Raw genomic sequence first — 13985 nt, forward strand, 5'->3', positions numbered from 1 at the left:
TATAATTATGCCTCGAGGCGTAGCCGCAGGAGGGATATGACTGTGTGTGTGTCTGTGTGTCTGTTCCAGCTGTAAATGCTCAACGGTTGCAATAAGACGAAAACTAACAGCTTCTATAGGCTTCTAGCCACGTTCTCTTGGATTTTGATTCGTGGATTAGCAAACTAAAGCTTCTTTCTTGAGTTATGGCTAGTTTGACTCACTGGGACTGTTGCAGTCTCTTCAGAATCTTTCATAGCATCATCTGTTCGCACAAACTTTCTATTCAACATATGAGTTAGCCTTGCACTAAAACGCTAGCTTTTTGTTAGCTACAAGATCCAGATCCTCCTGGCAGAATCATCTTTTTCTTGAGGGCCTGGTAAGCCACAAAACACTACCATATAACAATATAGATAACAATATGCATGTACACAAGTCTTTTCTTCTTAGATATTATATACACTGAACTACAGATCCTGGAAGAATCAATTTTCTTCTTTCTTGAGGTCCTGGTAAGCCACATAATACAATCAATAGATGCATGTAAATAAGTCTTTTCTTCTCAGTGAGTTTATATAGATAAGCTAACTTTAAAACTACTATAACACTAATACTTTTTGAGCGAAAGCATAACATGGCGAGAGGCATTAGCAAGCGCACGCTTGCAACACTCGTTTAGACTGTTTTCATCTAAAATTAATATACAATCCTGGATTTATTTCATATCAAGTAACGGAGTATCCAGGTCAGTTGGATAGGGTGGTGGTTCAAAGTCGTGTTACTCTTGTTCCTTGAATGGTGATAGCGTAATCATAGATTGAAGAGTTAATCTATGGCATAATGGAAGGATATGGTAGCGTAATGGAGGGACGTGAAGGTGGTATAAAGGGATGAAAGGACGCAAAAGTGGTAAAGTGATGGAAGGATGTAAGAAATCCAACTTATAATAATAGCTGATAATTTTCGTGGGGCAAAATATTCGTGGTTTTCATGGGAAGCTCTGACCACGAATATTTTACCTACGAATGAAGCGACCTTACCTACCTTACCTGCTTGCACTGCAGAGTGCAAGTAGCAACCCCAAGAAAATATTATCCACGAAGTAACTAAATGTTGCTCAACCACGAATGTTTTGTCCTCCAAAAATTACCGACTGGGCCGCTATACGGTGTCCTTATAGCCCATTATGCATGCTTTTCTTCGACAGTGGAACTTTTAACCCAATACTGGGTGATCAACACATCATTATCATGAAATCAAAAAAGCAAAGCATTATTGTCTTTTTAAGTGGGATCTATTGATCTATCTATATTAGGTGGGTGCCTCACCATCACACCCGCACACACACACACACACACATTCTTCTAGCGAGACGTCGGCTTGTCTAACACCGTGGCTGTTTGTGGTTGTCATGACGATGCAGCTGATAGTGATGCTTATGACAAGCTTAAGAAAGAAATGTATTTTTCATGACTATAATAAACCAATCACTTGAGGCAATCATTAGTTACACTAGATCTACAACTCATCTCCGCTGCCAAATGTGTATTATAACTTGTAACTAATGCATGCAAGTATGCAATGCCTACGTATACAAAAATCATTGTTCATATATAGTTATAGATGTTCTGTGACAAAATGTCTCTATAGATATACACTAGCTACATCATAGGCAAGTTCGTACATATAAACTTCTTTAATTATTCAGATGTATAACAAACTGCGGTTTGCTCTTTTTGACAAATCACACCATTTGGTCCTTCAAAACGCTCAACCATATGAATGGCAGTGCAAGAGCGATTGCTGGCTTCAGTTGTAGCTACAGATCGATCTGTGTACCTTGGTGGAGGGTCTTCTTTTGCAGGCACAGTCGTGTTTTTCACTGGTGGTGGAACACTGTATTCTCTGGTGATGGATGAGGAATCGGACTTGCAGTAGCAGTAGCAGCATATACAACAGCATATGACCACACAGATGAATATGCCGGAGCCAACGCTTCCACCAATATAAGCAGGGATGTTTGACCCATCACTTACACCACCTCCATCACCACCACCACCACCAGATGTTGTGGTGAACTCTGCACGTGTGCATGGTCAAACTGAATTTATTGCTCATTGTGATCAGACATCAATGGATTATACTATACTGTTGCAAATACAGTACATGCCTGGGTAATATCAATATCACCCATGCATGCAGGATGTGGTCAATATACCTGGATGATATTGATATTACCCAGGGTGCAGACCGATTCAACCTAAAGCACCACCCATCACCCTATTAGCTTGTAAAATGCATTGATGCGTGGTGAATCCCAATGCAGTCGGGTAGAATCCTGCAATCTGATTGGTCCATTAGGTAATAATCCTTGAAATCTTGAAATTATTACACAATCAGCATGGTTATTACGTCATGCCCTCTTGCTGTACTGCTAATACAACTCTTGCCTCAGGGCTTAAGTTGTATTAGCAGTACATCCCTCTTGCATGAGTAATAACTGTATATATATATATATATGTATATATAATTATATATAGGGCATATATAATTTATATATATACATATGGGCTTTAATGTTAATTCGCACATGTGTTACACTATACGTATATTTGTACACATTATGCATCGTATGTAGATGTAGCTCCTTTAAGGAACTGTAATTACCGTTACTTGTAGTACAGACCAAGGCCACATCTTCTAAATGTGTGCAATCTTCAACTCCGATAGTGTTAGCAGGGCAATCAATCAGTCTGCTCTCAGTTCCTAGACATTGAAGCTCGTCCAGCCATGTCCGAGTGGTTGATGAAGGTTGGGAGAAACTGTAGGTGAAAATTGTAGTATTTCTGCATATATAATAATGTTCAGCGTAAAATAGAAATGATCATGATTAACACAGTTGCAGCAGCTATATAATAAAAAAAAATGACATGCATGCAGTGATACTCACCCTAATGTTCCTACTCGTCCATAGTTAGTATAATCATCGTACCCCAGCTGACGACAAGCCACTCTTGCATCGTTTGGATCGAAATTGTCGTCACACACTGTCCCCCATTGATCATCATAAAACAACTCCAGTCGACCAGAAGGAGACAAACTACTTCCAGTAGTGGTCACTAGTCTCACATCTCCATCTAAATAAGATGATTAGATCCCATTTGAGTGTATTTAGCAGGGAAACTATGAGATAATGTATATGAATAATCTATGCATGAACTATGAGTAATATAATTATATAGCTAGTACTGAGCAATCTATATAGTATACAGTACTATAGATTGCTCTGGGCTACAAACTACAACATCAACATTACAAAAGATATACACATGTAATTATTATAGCTAGATGGCATGCTTAGTCTATAGTAACATAACAAACATAATTATAATTATTATAACTAAAATGAAGGAGAGAAGCTCTGGTTTCTTTTGGCTTTGTTCGGAAGTAGTATAGGAGCCGCTCATTTCCTGGTCAGTGTGCCGGGCTTGTTTGTCACAAAACTGGGGAAGGAGCTAGATGTTTCCGTTTTGTGGGTGGAGAGCTATAGGACTATAATGAGGTGGAGCTGACTTGAATGGTTTTTAGTAGAGCCACAGATTTTAGAGACACAGAGATGACATTTTAAAAGAAATGAAGTTGCTAGGTTGACTATTGCTCAGTTCATTTCTAGCATAGCAATAGGTTTTGGGATCTAAATCTGTTAGAACAGTGTATTCAATATCCATGGCTATAGTGTCCCTCATCCCTCGGGACTTGGGATATGCACTATAACACATATAGATATACCACCTCATGCCCATATTTATAACTAAATTATAGCATCACTCACTTATTGCACAATACAATCCCACATCGTCAGAATGGTCACAATTATGAGATCCAATAGAATTTTGTGGACAGTCAATTAGTCTCCTTTCAGATCCAGAGCAGTGAAGGTCGTCCAACCATATTGGAGTGGATACTGGCACTGCTAGGACACTATCACTATAGTGAAAGAATTAGTGAGTGAAGTACTATAAATACGCAAGCAAAGATTGGTATACTTACGTCCGTACAATTCCATAAAGTCTGTAACCTGTGTACCCCAACTGTCGACAAGCCACCACTGCATCATTAGGAGTGAAGCTGTCCTGACACACTGTCCCCCATTGTCCACTGTAGAAGACCTCAAGTCTACCAGCTCTACCCTCTGTTGAACCCAATGAATCTATCAGCCTCACATCTCCACTCAATTGTCCTGCAAGAACGAAATGAATAACGATAATGAATAACGCAACACTGACAATAGTTATCTTTACACTAAATTCAGTAGGCCATTCTTTGAATACTATTATAGCAATTACCCCTTGCTAAGAAGCTATAATTATATAGAAGTGCTAAAAAAAAAATCAAAATTTGATATTTCATTTGGGACTCCAAATATTTTTTGCTACAATAATACAAGTAATGGACTAATGGCACAGGATGGTAACACAGAGTAATAATTATGTGGTATTATTTATAATAACAGATGTATATAGAATATATTATATGCAGATCTTGCTCAAATTCATACTCGTGTCTAGCCAAGACTTTAGGGGCGGATCTATAGCCTAAGCCCCCCCACTCTTTTAGGGGAGGATTTATAGCCTCACTCTCTCTCTCTGCTCTGTACCAAGTCTCTCTATATATGTATTTAGACACTAGTGGATAAGATCTACATGGGAAGTACATGGGAAAAGTGCCTCAGAGCAGGTATACTATGGGACTTAGTATACCTGCAAATTTACTTAGTATACCTAGTATTCCGTTGTCAAGTAATTGTATTGTAGTCAAGCGGTTTGCGCATGCGCACTAATATCTAAATGAGTTAGACACTGTTTTGTCGGTGTCCATGTGATTTAGAAGCCCTCAGCCACTTTAGTACCCTCGCTATACGCTCAGGATACTAAATCAGTGCCTTTGGGCTTCTAAATCCCATAGACACCTCCAAAATAGTGTCTAACTATTATATATAGCTCTGAAATGAGCGCATGCTGTGAATTAGTGGTCATTATCAGTAGATCCCTACAGGTTGTCATCTAAGGCCCATCTCGACTCTGAGCCACGCAGCCTTATGATATTGGGAAGATTGCTGAACTTTAATTATCATGCTATATACGCAACACTACGACAGCTTGTAAGCTATATACTGCATGTTTTACATTTTTTGCTTGTGTTTCTGTGTAAAATTGACTGTTTTAGCTTTCGTTCTGCAGTGGGAGGGGAGCCGCCCCCCAGCTCTTGCGGCCAGTGTTTGCCCCCCCCTCCCTTCTGTATCCGCTCCTGCAACTGCACATACATATATATTTGTGCAGATATATATAATTATCACTGCTTCAATTGAGCCTATATATAATCAGAGGATTCCGAAACAGTTCCTATATTTATATAATTATTATATAAATTATAATTATGTGGGTGCAAAATGTCTTATAGCAAAAGTTGGTGCATGGTGGCTGTTTTAGTATATAAACAAAAGCTAGTTAATACCGTAGCTAGTCTATTTTCACTGTAAGATAAATAGCATGCAGAAGTAGCTTAGTGCTCACCTCCAACAGCCCAAACCAGGCTCAGGACAATAACTGATTTCCACAGCAAGCAACTCATCATTGGCAATGCAGCTACAACTCAGTGCGAGTATAATCGTTCAGTTATAACAGTGAAGGTCCCACCCACCTCAAAAGCAGTAAGTGCAATATATATGCAAGTGAAAGTAGTTCTATAGCTGTAGTCACCTTATTAGTCTACTGCGCATGTGCATTAAATCATCAATAGCTACGTCATTAAAATTCTTGGAAATGAAATAGGAAAAAGAATGAATATTAAAGCACATAATTATAAGGGGTGTGTCACTGTTTTGTAGAGCAATAATGAAAGACAAGGGAGGCTACTTTTATCGCATGATGAGAAACAACATTGCCTTGCTTAATGGGAAAATTTGGCGAGTACAAGTTTTGTATTTGGCGAACGAGCCATTTAAACCAAATTGGTGTTTTTTTAATAAGGCGTCTCAGGCGTGGCTACTACGGCAGCCCACCGGTTACCTTCAATTTAATACCTTTAAATTTGGTGATCTTCAATCAATCAATTAGCAATTTTGTTCCGATTCAATACCTTGTCTACTGCTCATGCATATACGTAGGGCATGAATATATAACTCCTACAATTCATTGCTAGCAAAAAATAATTGTGTTGACATAATTGTTTTGCGACAAATTCTATATAAGGAAAATACATGCATGTATACACTATATATATATATCCATGCACTATATAGCTATAATATAGATTTGAACAGCATATTAACTTGTGTATGGGGGAGGACTATCTCCTGTGGTGACAAAAATCATCTTCACTCGTGGTGGAAGACTATATTGTCTGGTGGAGCCTGAGGAATCAGGTTTGAAGTAGTAGTAGCAGCATACACAACAGCATATGATCACACAGATGGATATGACGGAACCAACGCCTCCACCGGAATAAGCTGGGATGTTTGACCCACCACTTTCACTTCCACCACCACCTGCATGTGTGGTCAAACTTGATGCAGGGCATGTACATCATTTGTACACATCACTGTACGTACATCTAGCTCCTTGAGTATATGTAGTATCAGTAACTGCATGCATGCTGAGATATACCGTTACCTGTAGTACAAATCAAGGCCACATCTTCTGAATGGGTGCAATCTTCAACTCCGATAGCATTAGCAGGACAATTAATGAGTCTGCTCTCAGTTCCTAAGCAACGAAGCTCGTCCAGCCATATCGGAGTGGTTGATGATGCTTGAGAAAAACTATAAATAGGAGGAATGATTATCAAATAATTACATCAGTTTATATAGTCTATATAATTATTATAGATAATTATTATAATTATGCATGTGCATGCAATGATACTCACCCTGTTCTTACTCGCCCATACTGGTACCCTAGTTGACGACAAGCCACCCTTGCATCATTTGAGCCGAAGTTGTCATCACACACTGTCCCCCATTGTCCATTGTAATAGAACTCCAGTCTGCCAGAGGAGCCTCCTGTTTGGCCTGAGTTGCCTACCAGCCTCAAGTTTCCATTAGTAAGACCTTCAAAAGCAAATCATGCACTGTTTTGACAAACTTAAACTTTTATTTTCAGTATCATGATGTAGTCTATACTGCCTATTTACTAGATAGCCTATAACTGCATGCAGTCTTACCTTGGGTGTCAGAAAAACAGAAGCCCAAGATAATCAAAAAGAAATAACTTGTAGAGCCTGCCATTTTGAAACCAAATGAATGCCTCAGTACACAGGGGATATTTTTGAGGTTATTCTCCTCCACAAACCATGTTGACAGATAAAGTGTGCGCATGCGTGTACATGTGATAATTATAAAGTTTCACATCCATGCACATTCATTATGTAGCATCAAAATATTAACGGAAAGGTATCTAGATCATCCATGTCAGTTGGATAGGGTGGTAGTTCAAAGTCTTGTTCCTCCTGTTCCCTGAACGGTGGTAAAGTAATGGAGGGACGTGGTAGAGTGATGGAGGGAGTGATGGAGGGACGAGGTAGAGTGATGGGGGGACGAGAAGGTGCCAGCGTAATGGAGGGACGAGAAGGTGGTACAGTGATGGAAGGACGTAAGGATTTCTCCAACTTATAAACCGGAGATCCCACGACCATTAGATAGTCCGGAGGGGCTTGCGTAATCCAAGTTGTTTTAGTGGGTACGTGTCGACTATCCCTGTGCTGAGAAGTAACATTTCTAGTGACGTCAGTGCCGGAGGTCCTGCTTAGTGGGTGTGTCTGAGAGTGTGCGTGGGTACGAGGGAGAGGGGGTGGTCTCGGAGGATGGCGATTGTTTGGACACGCTCTGCAGATTAGATAGAAGATGAAGATACTGATTAGAATACCAACTACGATGCCTCCAAACATGTAGTAGTAGATGTAGCTCATATCATTGCCTGCAGAAATGGAAATAACTATATAATTATGCAGTAACTTGTTAGAGCATGGAGATAGTTTTTTTAGTAATCCCTGCAGGGTATGTAGTATCATCACAATAATATATACTTCTTTGTGAATTGAGCATTTCGATATCCGATAGTAATTACTGATCTGGTATTTTAAAGGGCTACAAAATAATATTTACGGGCATTCATTTGTGACTATCGAAACAGGCCCATTTTGGAAAAATCACCAACTGAAGGCATTAATTAACGAAGTATTTGCACGTGTGCAGATCTTGCACATGCACAGACTCACCATCACAGTTCTGTGGTGCACAGGACACACCCACATCCTCTAAGTGAGTGCAGTCTGTCACTCCCAGTTCATTGTGGGAACAGCCGAGGAGAGTCGTATCATTGCTACCACAGCGAAGATCATCCAACCAGATAGGAGCAGTATCAGACACTTGAGAAATGCTGTCAGAACAATTAAAAGCGTACATATTATCAACAATCACATTGGGACAACAAAGAGCTACAAAATTCAATGCTTATATAATTTGCTATAGCAGTATACAACAGAAGCACAACACTCCTTTAAATTATGACTGCAGCTCAACTGTTCCACTCTTCCTCCCAGGGGCGGATCCAGGGGTGATTTTGAGGGGCTGAAGCCCCCCCTGGCCCTTTTGAAAAAACTACCTATGTATTGCTAGTCTGAGGTTACAACAATTTTGCCACCAACCTTGTTACTTATGCATCTGCATGTAGACTCACTGACTTAGAGATGCTAGACAATAGCCAAGTCTAGCTACTAAGAGTATAAAGGATGTAGGCTAGCTAGCTGGACATGCATACTATACTAGCTAGCGCATAGACTAGACTGAGCTAGCTAATAAAGTGCATAGGTCAACTATTGCTGTTGCTGAGTCAGCTCCTTGTGCAATGTTTTGTAGCCTCGATCATATCCCAGGCCTCTTTTCCTAGGCCTTCTTGTGAAGGAGGCTATTGTATGCTGTTGAGCTGCAACATGGAGCAGATCTCAGACTTTTTCAGCTAGTTGCAAGGAAGCAGCCTTATCTCCTCTCACTCTCAGTGCAGTCTGGGTAGGCATTGTGATTCTTTCATGTACCAAGAGTGCATGAATGTAGATGTAACATCTATCTTTCATGTACCAAGAGTGATGAATGTAGATGTAACATCTACAGTATACATCCTTTTGTTGATTAGAACGAGCTTTTTGTATTAACTTTTTCATATTCAGTATTCACTTATTAATATGACAGTTTAAAGGTAAAAGTGTGAGCAAATTGTAAAAAGCAAAAAATTTCGCCTCCAGCGAGGCGGGAGGGGGATGCTCCCCCTCCCATACCCACCCCCTGGGTGGCTCTGCCACCCTCGTACGGGGCTTCGCCCCTTTCTACTAGCCCCCCCCTTTCATTTTTCCTGGATCCGCCCCTGCCTCCTACTACAGTATTGACTCTTCCACTGCAACAGCTATACCTACTGTTGAGTCCCCTCCCTTTTACTTTCCATACATTCTACAATAAATCCACTGCATGCAGCTATATAATTATATACCTGAACTGCTCCACAGCTGTTCCCCAGCAGTATCCTTCATTGAAGCCTAGCTGTCTGCAGGCCACATCAGCATCAGGGCCATCAAAGTCATCGTCACAGATTGTCCCCCATTGGCCACTGTGATAAATCTCCAGCCGACCGTGTGTCCTGCTACCGTCTTGAAGCCTCAGAGATCCCTCTATTAATTATATATTGCAGCATGCAAGGGTGACGCAATAATTATAATGTTAGTATATAATTATATTTAGTGTGTGATTATAACTCCATGCACATGCATGTATAATTATATAGCTAGTATATACTAATGAGAGAATCCTCTATTAGAGGTGAACAATCATAGTATAGTATGCATGGCCTTGGTACAACATAGTAATAATCCGTGTACATGTACTATACAATGATTTTTGTTAGTTGTGTGTGCACGTGTGAAGGCATTTCGGTAATGATTGGATTGCATGTGTGTTTGTACTGAAGCACAGTAGCATTCTATATAATAGGTACAAATCCATTCCTTTAACGGTGCCTGCCTGTTGTGCAGTGATCAATGTTAGTTATCCTCTGTTACAATAACTAAAGCTATGCACAATAATTATAAGCAAAGGCACGTCAATTAACATGCACCCATGTGCATATATTCCATCCTCACCTCCTCCACACTTAAGACCCACGTCCTGACCGTGAGTGCAGTCATGGTTACCTACACCACTGTGAGAGCAGGAGTTGAGACTATCCTCTGTTCCTAGACAACGGAGGTTGTTAAGCCATATATTTTGAAAGGTGGTACCCGGGGAAAACCTGTCAACAATAACAACACAATTGAATAACACGATATCTTGCGAAACAATTGTAAACAACAGGCAATCAAAACACTAATAAAATTGGTGATAATTCCTGTACACACTTGACATGTTAACTATAATTAGCATCACAACAGATACTGGAAAAGTATAACTCTGAGAGCTATTGAAATTGGCAATCAGCTGAGCACACAATTATTTACAGGCTCTCAAGATAGCTGCCAAAATCAGTATTATTATAGTCAAGCTGTGTGTTCTGTAATGTTATGTAGGGCTAATGGTACTCACCCTAATTCTCCAACACGTCCGAAAGTTATATAAGTATTGTACACCAAGATCCTACAAGCCACTTCAGCGTCTGCTGTACTGAAGCCATTATCACACACTGTTCCCCACTGGCCATTGATGCGTATCTCCAGTCGACCAGAGGAGCCACCCGTCTTTCCGACATTGTCCACTAGCCTTAAATTCTCAGTGATTTGACCTGCAGGCATGCAATTTTGATATAAATAATATATATATATAGCTAGGAAACAGAATACAGTGGAACCCCTCTAGCTATAACGAACACTTTTGGGCAATGTTTTGGCCTTTGTTGAGGGGTTGTTTTTGTACACATAATTATATCTGTTCGTTTGGGACCTGGCCGTTATATTGAAGTTGGCCTTTTTTCAGGGGGTGGAGGTTTCAGTGTATTTTATTATCATTGCTGATTGACAACAACAGAGGCTACTGTATTTATAGTACTATATATAGCGGGTAATTTTCGTGGGCAGCTAGGCTGACCTCCACGAAATTTTATCGTAGGTGTGGCTTATCTGAACGTAGGAATGCTGTGCAGCCACGAAATTTTTACTCACAAAAACTACCGTTTCTCGAGTTGAACGAATTTTTTACCCCACGAAACTTACCCGCTATACGGTATTATAGGCTATTATAATTATTATGTGTCTCACCTTGTGTATGCTGCAGAAAGGTGACTAGCATGCAAACTAGGAGCCCCACTATTGAAAGCATCTTCTGCATGCAGTGAGTTCTCAAACCAGCCAGAGCTCATTAGATATTAGATTTATAGAACTAAGTCACATGCACAGCATGCAGTCAGATAAACACAACAGTCTCCATGGTAAACAAATTCATTCTTTTGTCAGTAGGAGGACACACAACATTAATTATAATACAAACAGGCTGAAGCAGCAGTTCATGAATAAGATATACATACACACATGCATAATTATAAAGCTAGTGCAAAACACGCATACAAATGAGTTCTGAGTTTTGTGCAGAGTTTGAGCACTAAAGTCACTGATAATCAACCATTTCAGTTGGGCTACCAGGATAGGGAGGTGGGGGGGCATCTGGATAGGTAGTCAATGCCACCGTTTCTTGCCTTCCTTCGGAACTTATTTCCAGATCTTGTACTTGATAATCCGCCGTTCCTACGGCTGCGAAATAACTTGGAGGGGCTTGCGAAGTCCAGGTGGTAGGTTTAGTCGGCTCTGGTACATAAACTTGAGGAGTAGCGTCACCTGATGTGGTGGTCGGACTGACGGTTGTTGTTGCTACTCTCGTTCTAGGGGCTCTAGTCGTGGGTAATCGAGCGTGGTGGTGTCGACTGGAGCGGTGACCATTCGAATTCCTGAAAACGCTCTTGACGAGAAGGTAGCAGAGACAGACTGCCACGAAGATCCCGGTGGAGGCAGCACCGGATGAGTAGTAGTAGACGTAAGACCCACTGCTTGCAGTGGTCAGCCCTGCAGGGGGGCAGACGAGGGGAGACATAAGAACAATAATAGCTTTCACTGAAAGCAAGCCCTATAACTTTAATAATCTACATAATAATTATATATTACACTTTAGTTCTGGTCACCCAATTTCAAGCAGTTTATCTAAATTACTTGGTACGAAATAATTATAAGCTCCTTTTTAAGCTTTAATAAGATAATTGTAACACCAGTTATGGCCGTTCAAAGATGCTACACTAGACACAGTCCCATGCATCAAACCACTCACCATTACAGTTGTTCTGTGGTGCACAGACTAAACCCACATCCTCCGAGTGAGTGCAGTCCGTCACTCCCAGTCCACCGTGGGAACAGCTGAGGAGAGTCGTGTCATTGCTACCACAGCGGAGATCGTCCAACCAGATACGAACTCTGGTAGAGGCTCGAGAAAAACTGTGTGCATACGTGTAATGTGTATTGATGTAATTCAATTAAAAACCCTTTTAACCTCAGTGTGCACACATTATAGGCTCTGTACACTAGCTACAGTGTACACAGTGGGACCACACTATAGGCTCAGTACACTAGCTACAGTGCATGCACACAGTGGGACCACATTATAGGCTCTGTACACTAGCTACAGTGTGCACACATTATAGGCTCTGTACACTAGCTACAGTGTGCACACATTATAGGCTCTGTACACTAGCTACAGTGTGCACACATTATAGGCTCTACACACTGAAGGTCAATTAGAGTAGCATTTCTGCTTCCTAAAATATTGACGGTGAAAAGGGTTATAGTGTAGTCTTGAGAGGTCCTGAGCTTCAGTGTATACAGTATACGTTTAATATTTATACTAGTTGCTCAACTAAACACTCACCCCAGTGCTCCCACCGTCCCCCAGCAATAGCCTCGGGTGTAGCCCAGCTGAGCACAAGCCACGTTTGCATCGTTTGAGCCAAAGCTGTCATCACACACTGTCCCCCATTGTCCACTGTAATAGACCTCCAGTCTGCCAGAGGAGCCTCCTGTTCGGCCTGACCTGACCAGCCTCAGGCTGCCTACCTCCTGGCCTAAGTGGGGTATATCGTTTAACTGCTGCATTTCGACTATTAAATCACAGAACATGTATCTAAACACACCATTGGAAAGGTAATTCTGAGAGCTATTGAATGCATCAATTAGTTTTGAAATTGGACAATCCGAACACAAATTATAGGCTCTCAAAGATGGCTACCTAATATGAAAACGGCAACAGAACAAGTTGTTTGTTATCTATAACACAGGAAGGTCATAGTGTATGTCAAGTGTCATGGGGGGTATAATTATAGCTGAGTCAACAATGAATAGACTAACTGATATCGAATGCTGTCATCTGGCACTATCCATAAAATAAACACACCAGTACGTATATGTACATCACAAAGTACATCACAAAGTGCACTCATACAGTACAGAGCACGGCTAATACTTGTATTAGTAATGTATTTATCATACGAATTCGTGTCATAATTATAGCTAGCTATTGTTAAATACCTTGTGTATAATTATTGCAAAACCTTTCATATGCGCAATCATTGCAGATATTGATTAAATAAAGCTCCTTTATTATATTGAAAGGGAGGTCAATGGACAATGAAAGACGTACTGCAAGCACAACATCTTAGTTACCAATCACAGTGGCATGGCAAAGCTGAATATCTCAGTTCTAGTTTAATAGAGTCTTTATAGGCCTACAACTTGTAGTACAAGCTAAAGCCTATGTATGTACGTACGGCTAGATATAGACCTACTGCTGTGTAATATTCGATGTAACTCACCGTGTAAGTTGGGAAGAATACCCAGCAATAAGAAGACTAGTAAGAAGACTGCCATGTTAGTTGCCAATGTTTTGTTTGCTCGTACTAATTAATTTTCACTTGTATGTTTAACGACCTACA

General features: G+C 40.6%; 3 protein-coding genes across 3 annotated transcripts in view; all 3 read right to left on the minus strand.

Moving 5' to 3' along the window:
- Positions 1–5728, minus strand: part of LOC135336482 (soluble scavenger receptor cysteine-rich domain-containing protein SSC5D-like) — a 33220-nt gene extending 27492 nt beyond the window's left edge. The window contains exons 1-4 of the mRNA XM_064532293.1: positions 5556–5728; positions 4033–4222; positions 3815–3969; positions 2933–3119 (exon numbers count right to left, since the gene is read on the minus strand). Coding sequence (XP_064388363.1) covers positions 2933–3119; positions 3815–3969; positions 4033–4222; positions 5556–5616 — 593 coding nt within the window. The 5' untranslated portion in view covers positions 5617–5728. The remainder of the gene's footprint in view (positions 1–2932; positions 3120–3814; positions 3970–4032; positions 4223–5555) is intronic.
- Positions 5729–6141: 413 nt separating this feature from the next.
- LOC135336338 (soluble scavenger receptor cysteine-rich domain-containing protein SSC5D-like) lies at positions 6142–13974 on the minus strand. Its single transcript, XM_064532100.1, has 8 exons — positions 13866–13974; positions 12926–13118; positions 12332–12495; positions 11623–12072; positions 7204–7350; positions 6910–7090; positions 6654–6802; positions 6142–6529 (listed from the first exon to the last, which is right to left on the minus strand). The coding sequence occupies exons 1-8, from the start codon at positions 13918–13920 to the stop codon at positions 6309–6311; spliced, it is 1560 nt and encodes a 519-aa protein (XP_064388170.1). The 5' UTR covers positions 13921–13974; the 3' UTR covers positions 6142–6308.
- LOC135336536 (scavenger receptor cysteine-rich type 1 protein M130-like) lies at positions 7372–11624 on the minus strand. The gene is made up of 6 exons (XM_064532383.1): positions 11275–11624; positions 10607–10802; positions 10168–10316; positions 9522–9699; positions 8257–8417; positions 7372–7955 (listed from the first exon to the last, which is right to left on the minus strand). Exons 1-6 carry the CDS (start codon positions 11342–11344, stop codon positions 7414–7416), a joined length of 1296 nt encoding a protein of 431 aa, XP_064388453.1. The 5' UTR covers positions 11345–11624; the 3' UTR covers positions 7372–7413.
- Positions 13975–13985: the final 11 nt, after the last annotated feature.

The sequence above is a fragment of the Halichondria panicea genome, chromosome 5 (genome assembly GCF_963675165.1).
Source record: "Halichondria panicea chromosome 5, odHalPani1.1, whole genome shotgun sequence".
In the NCBI taxonomy this organism is placed as follows: Eukaryota; Metazoa; Porifera; class Demospongiae; order Suberitida; family Halichondriidae; genus Halichondria; species Halichondria panicea.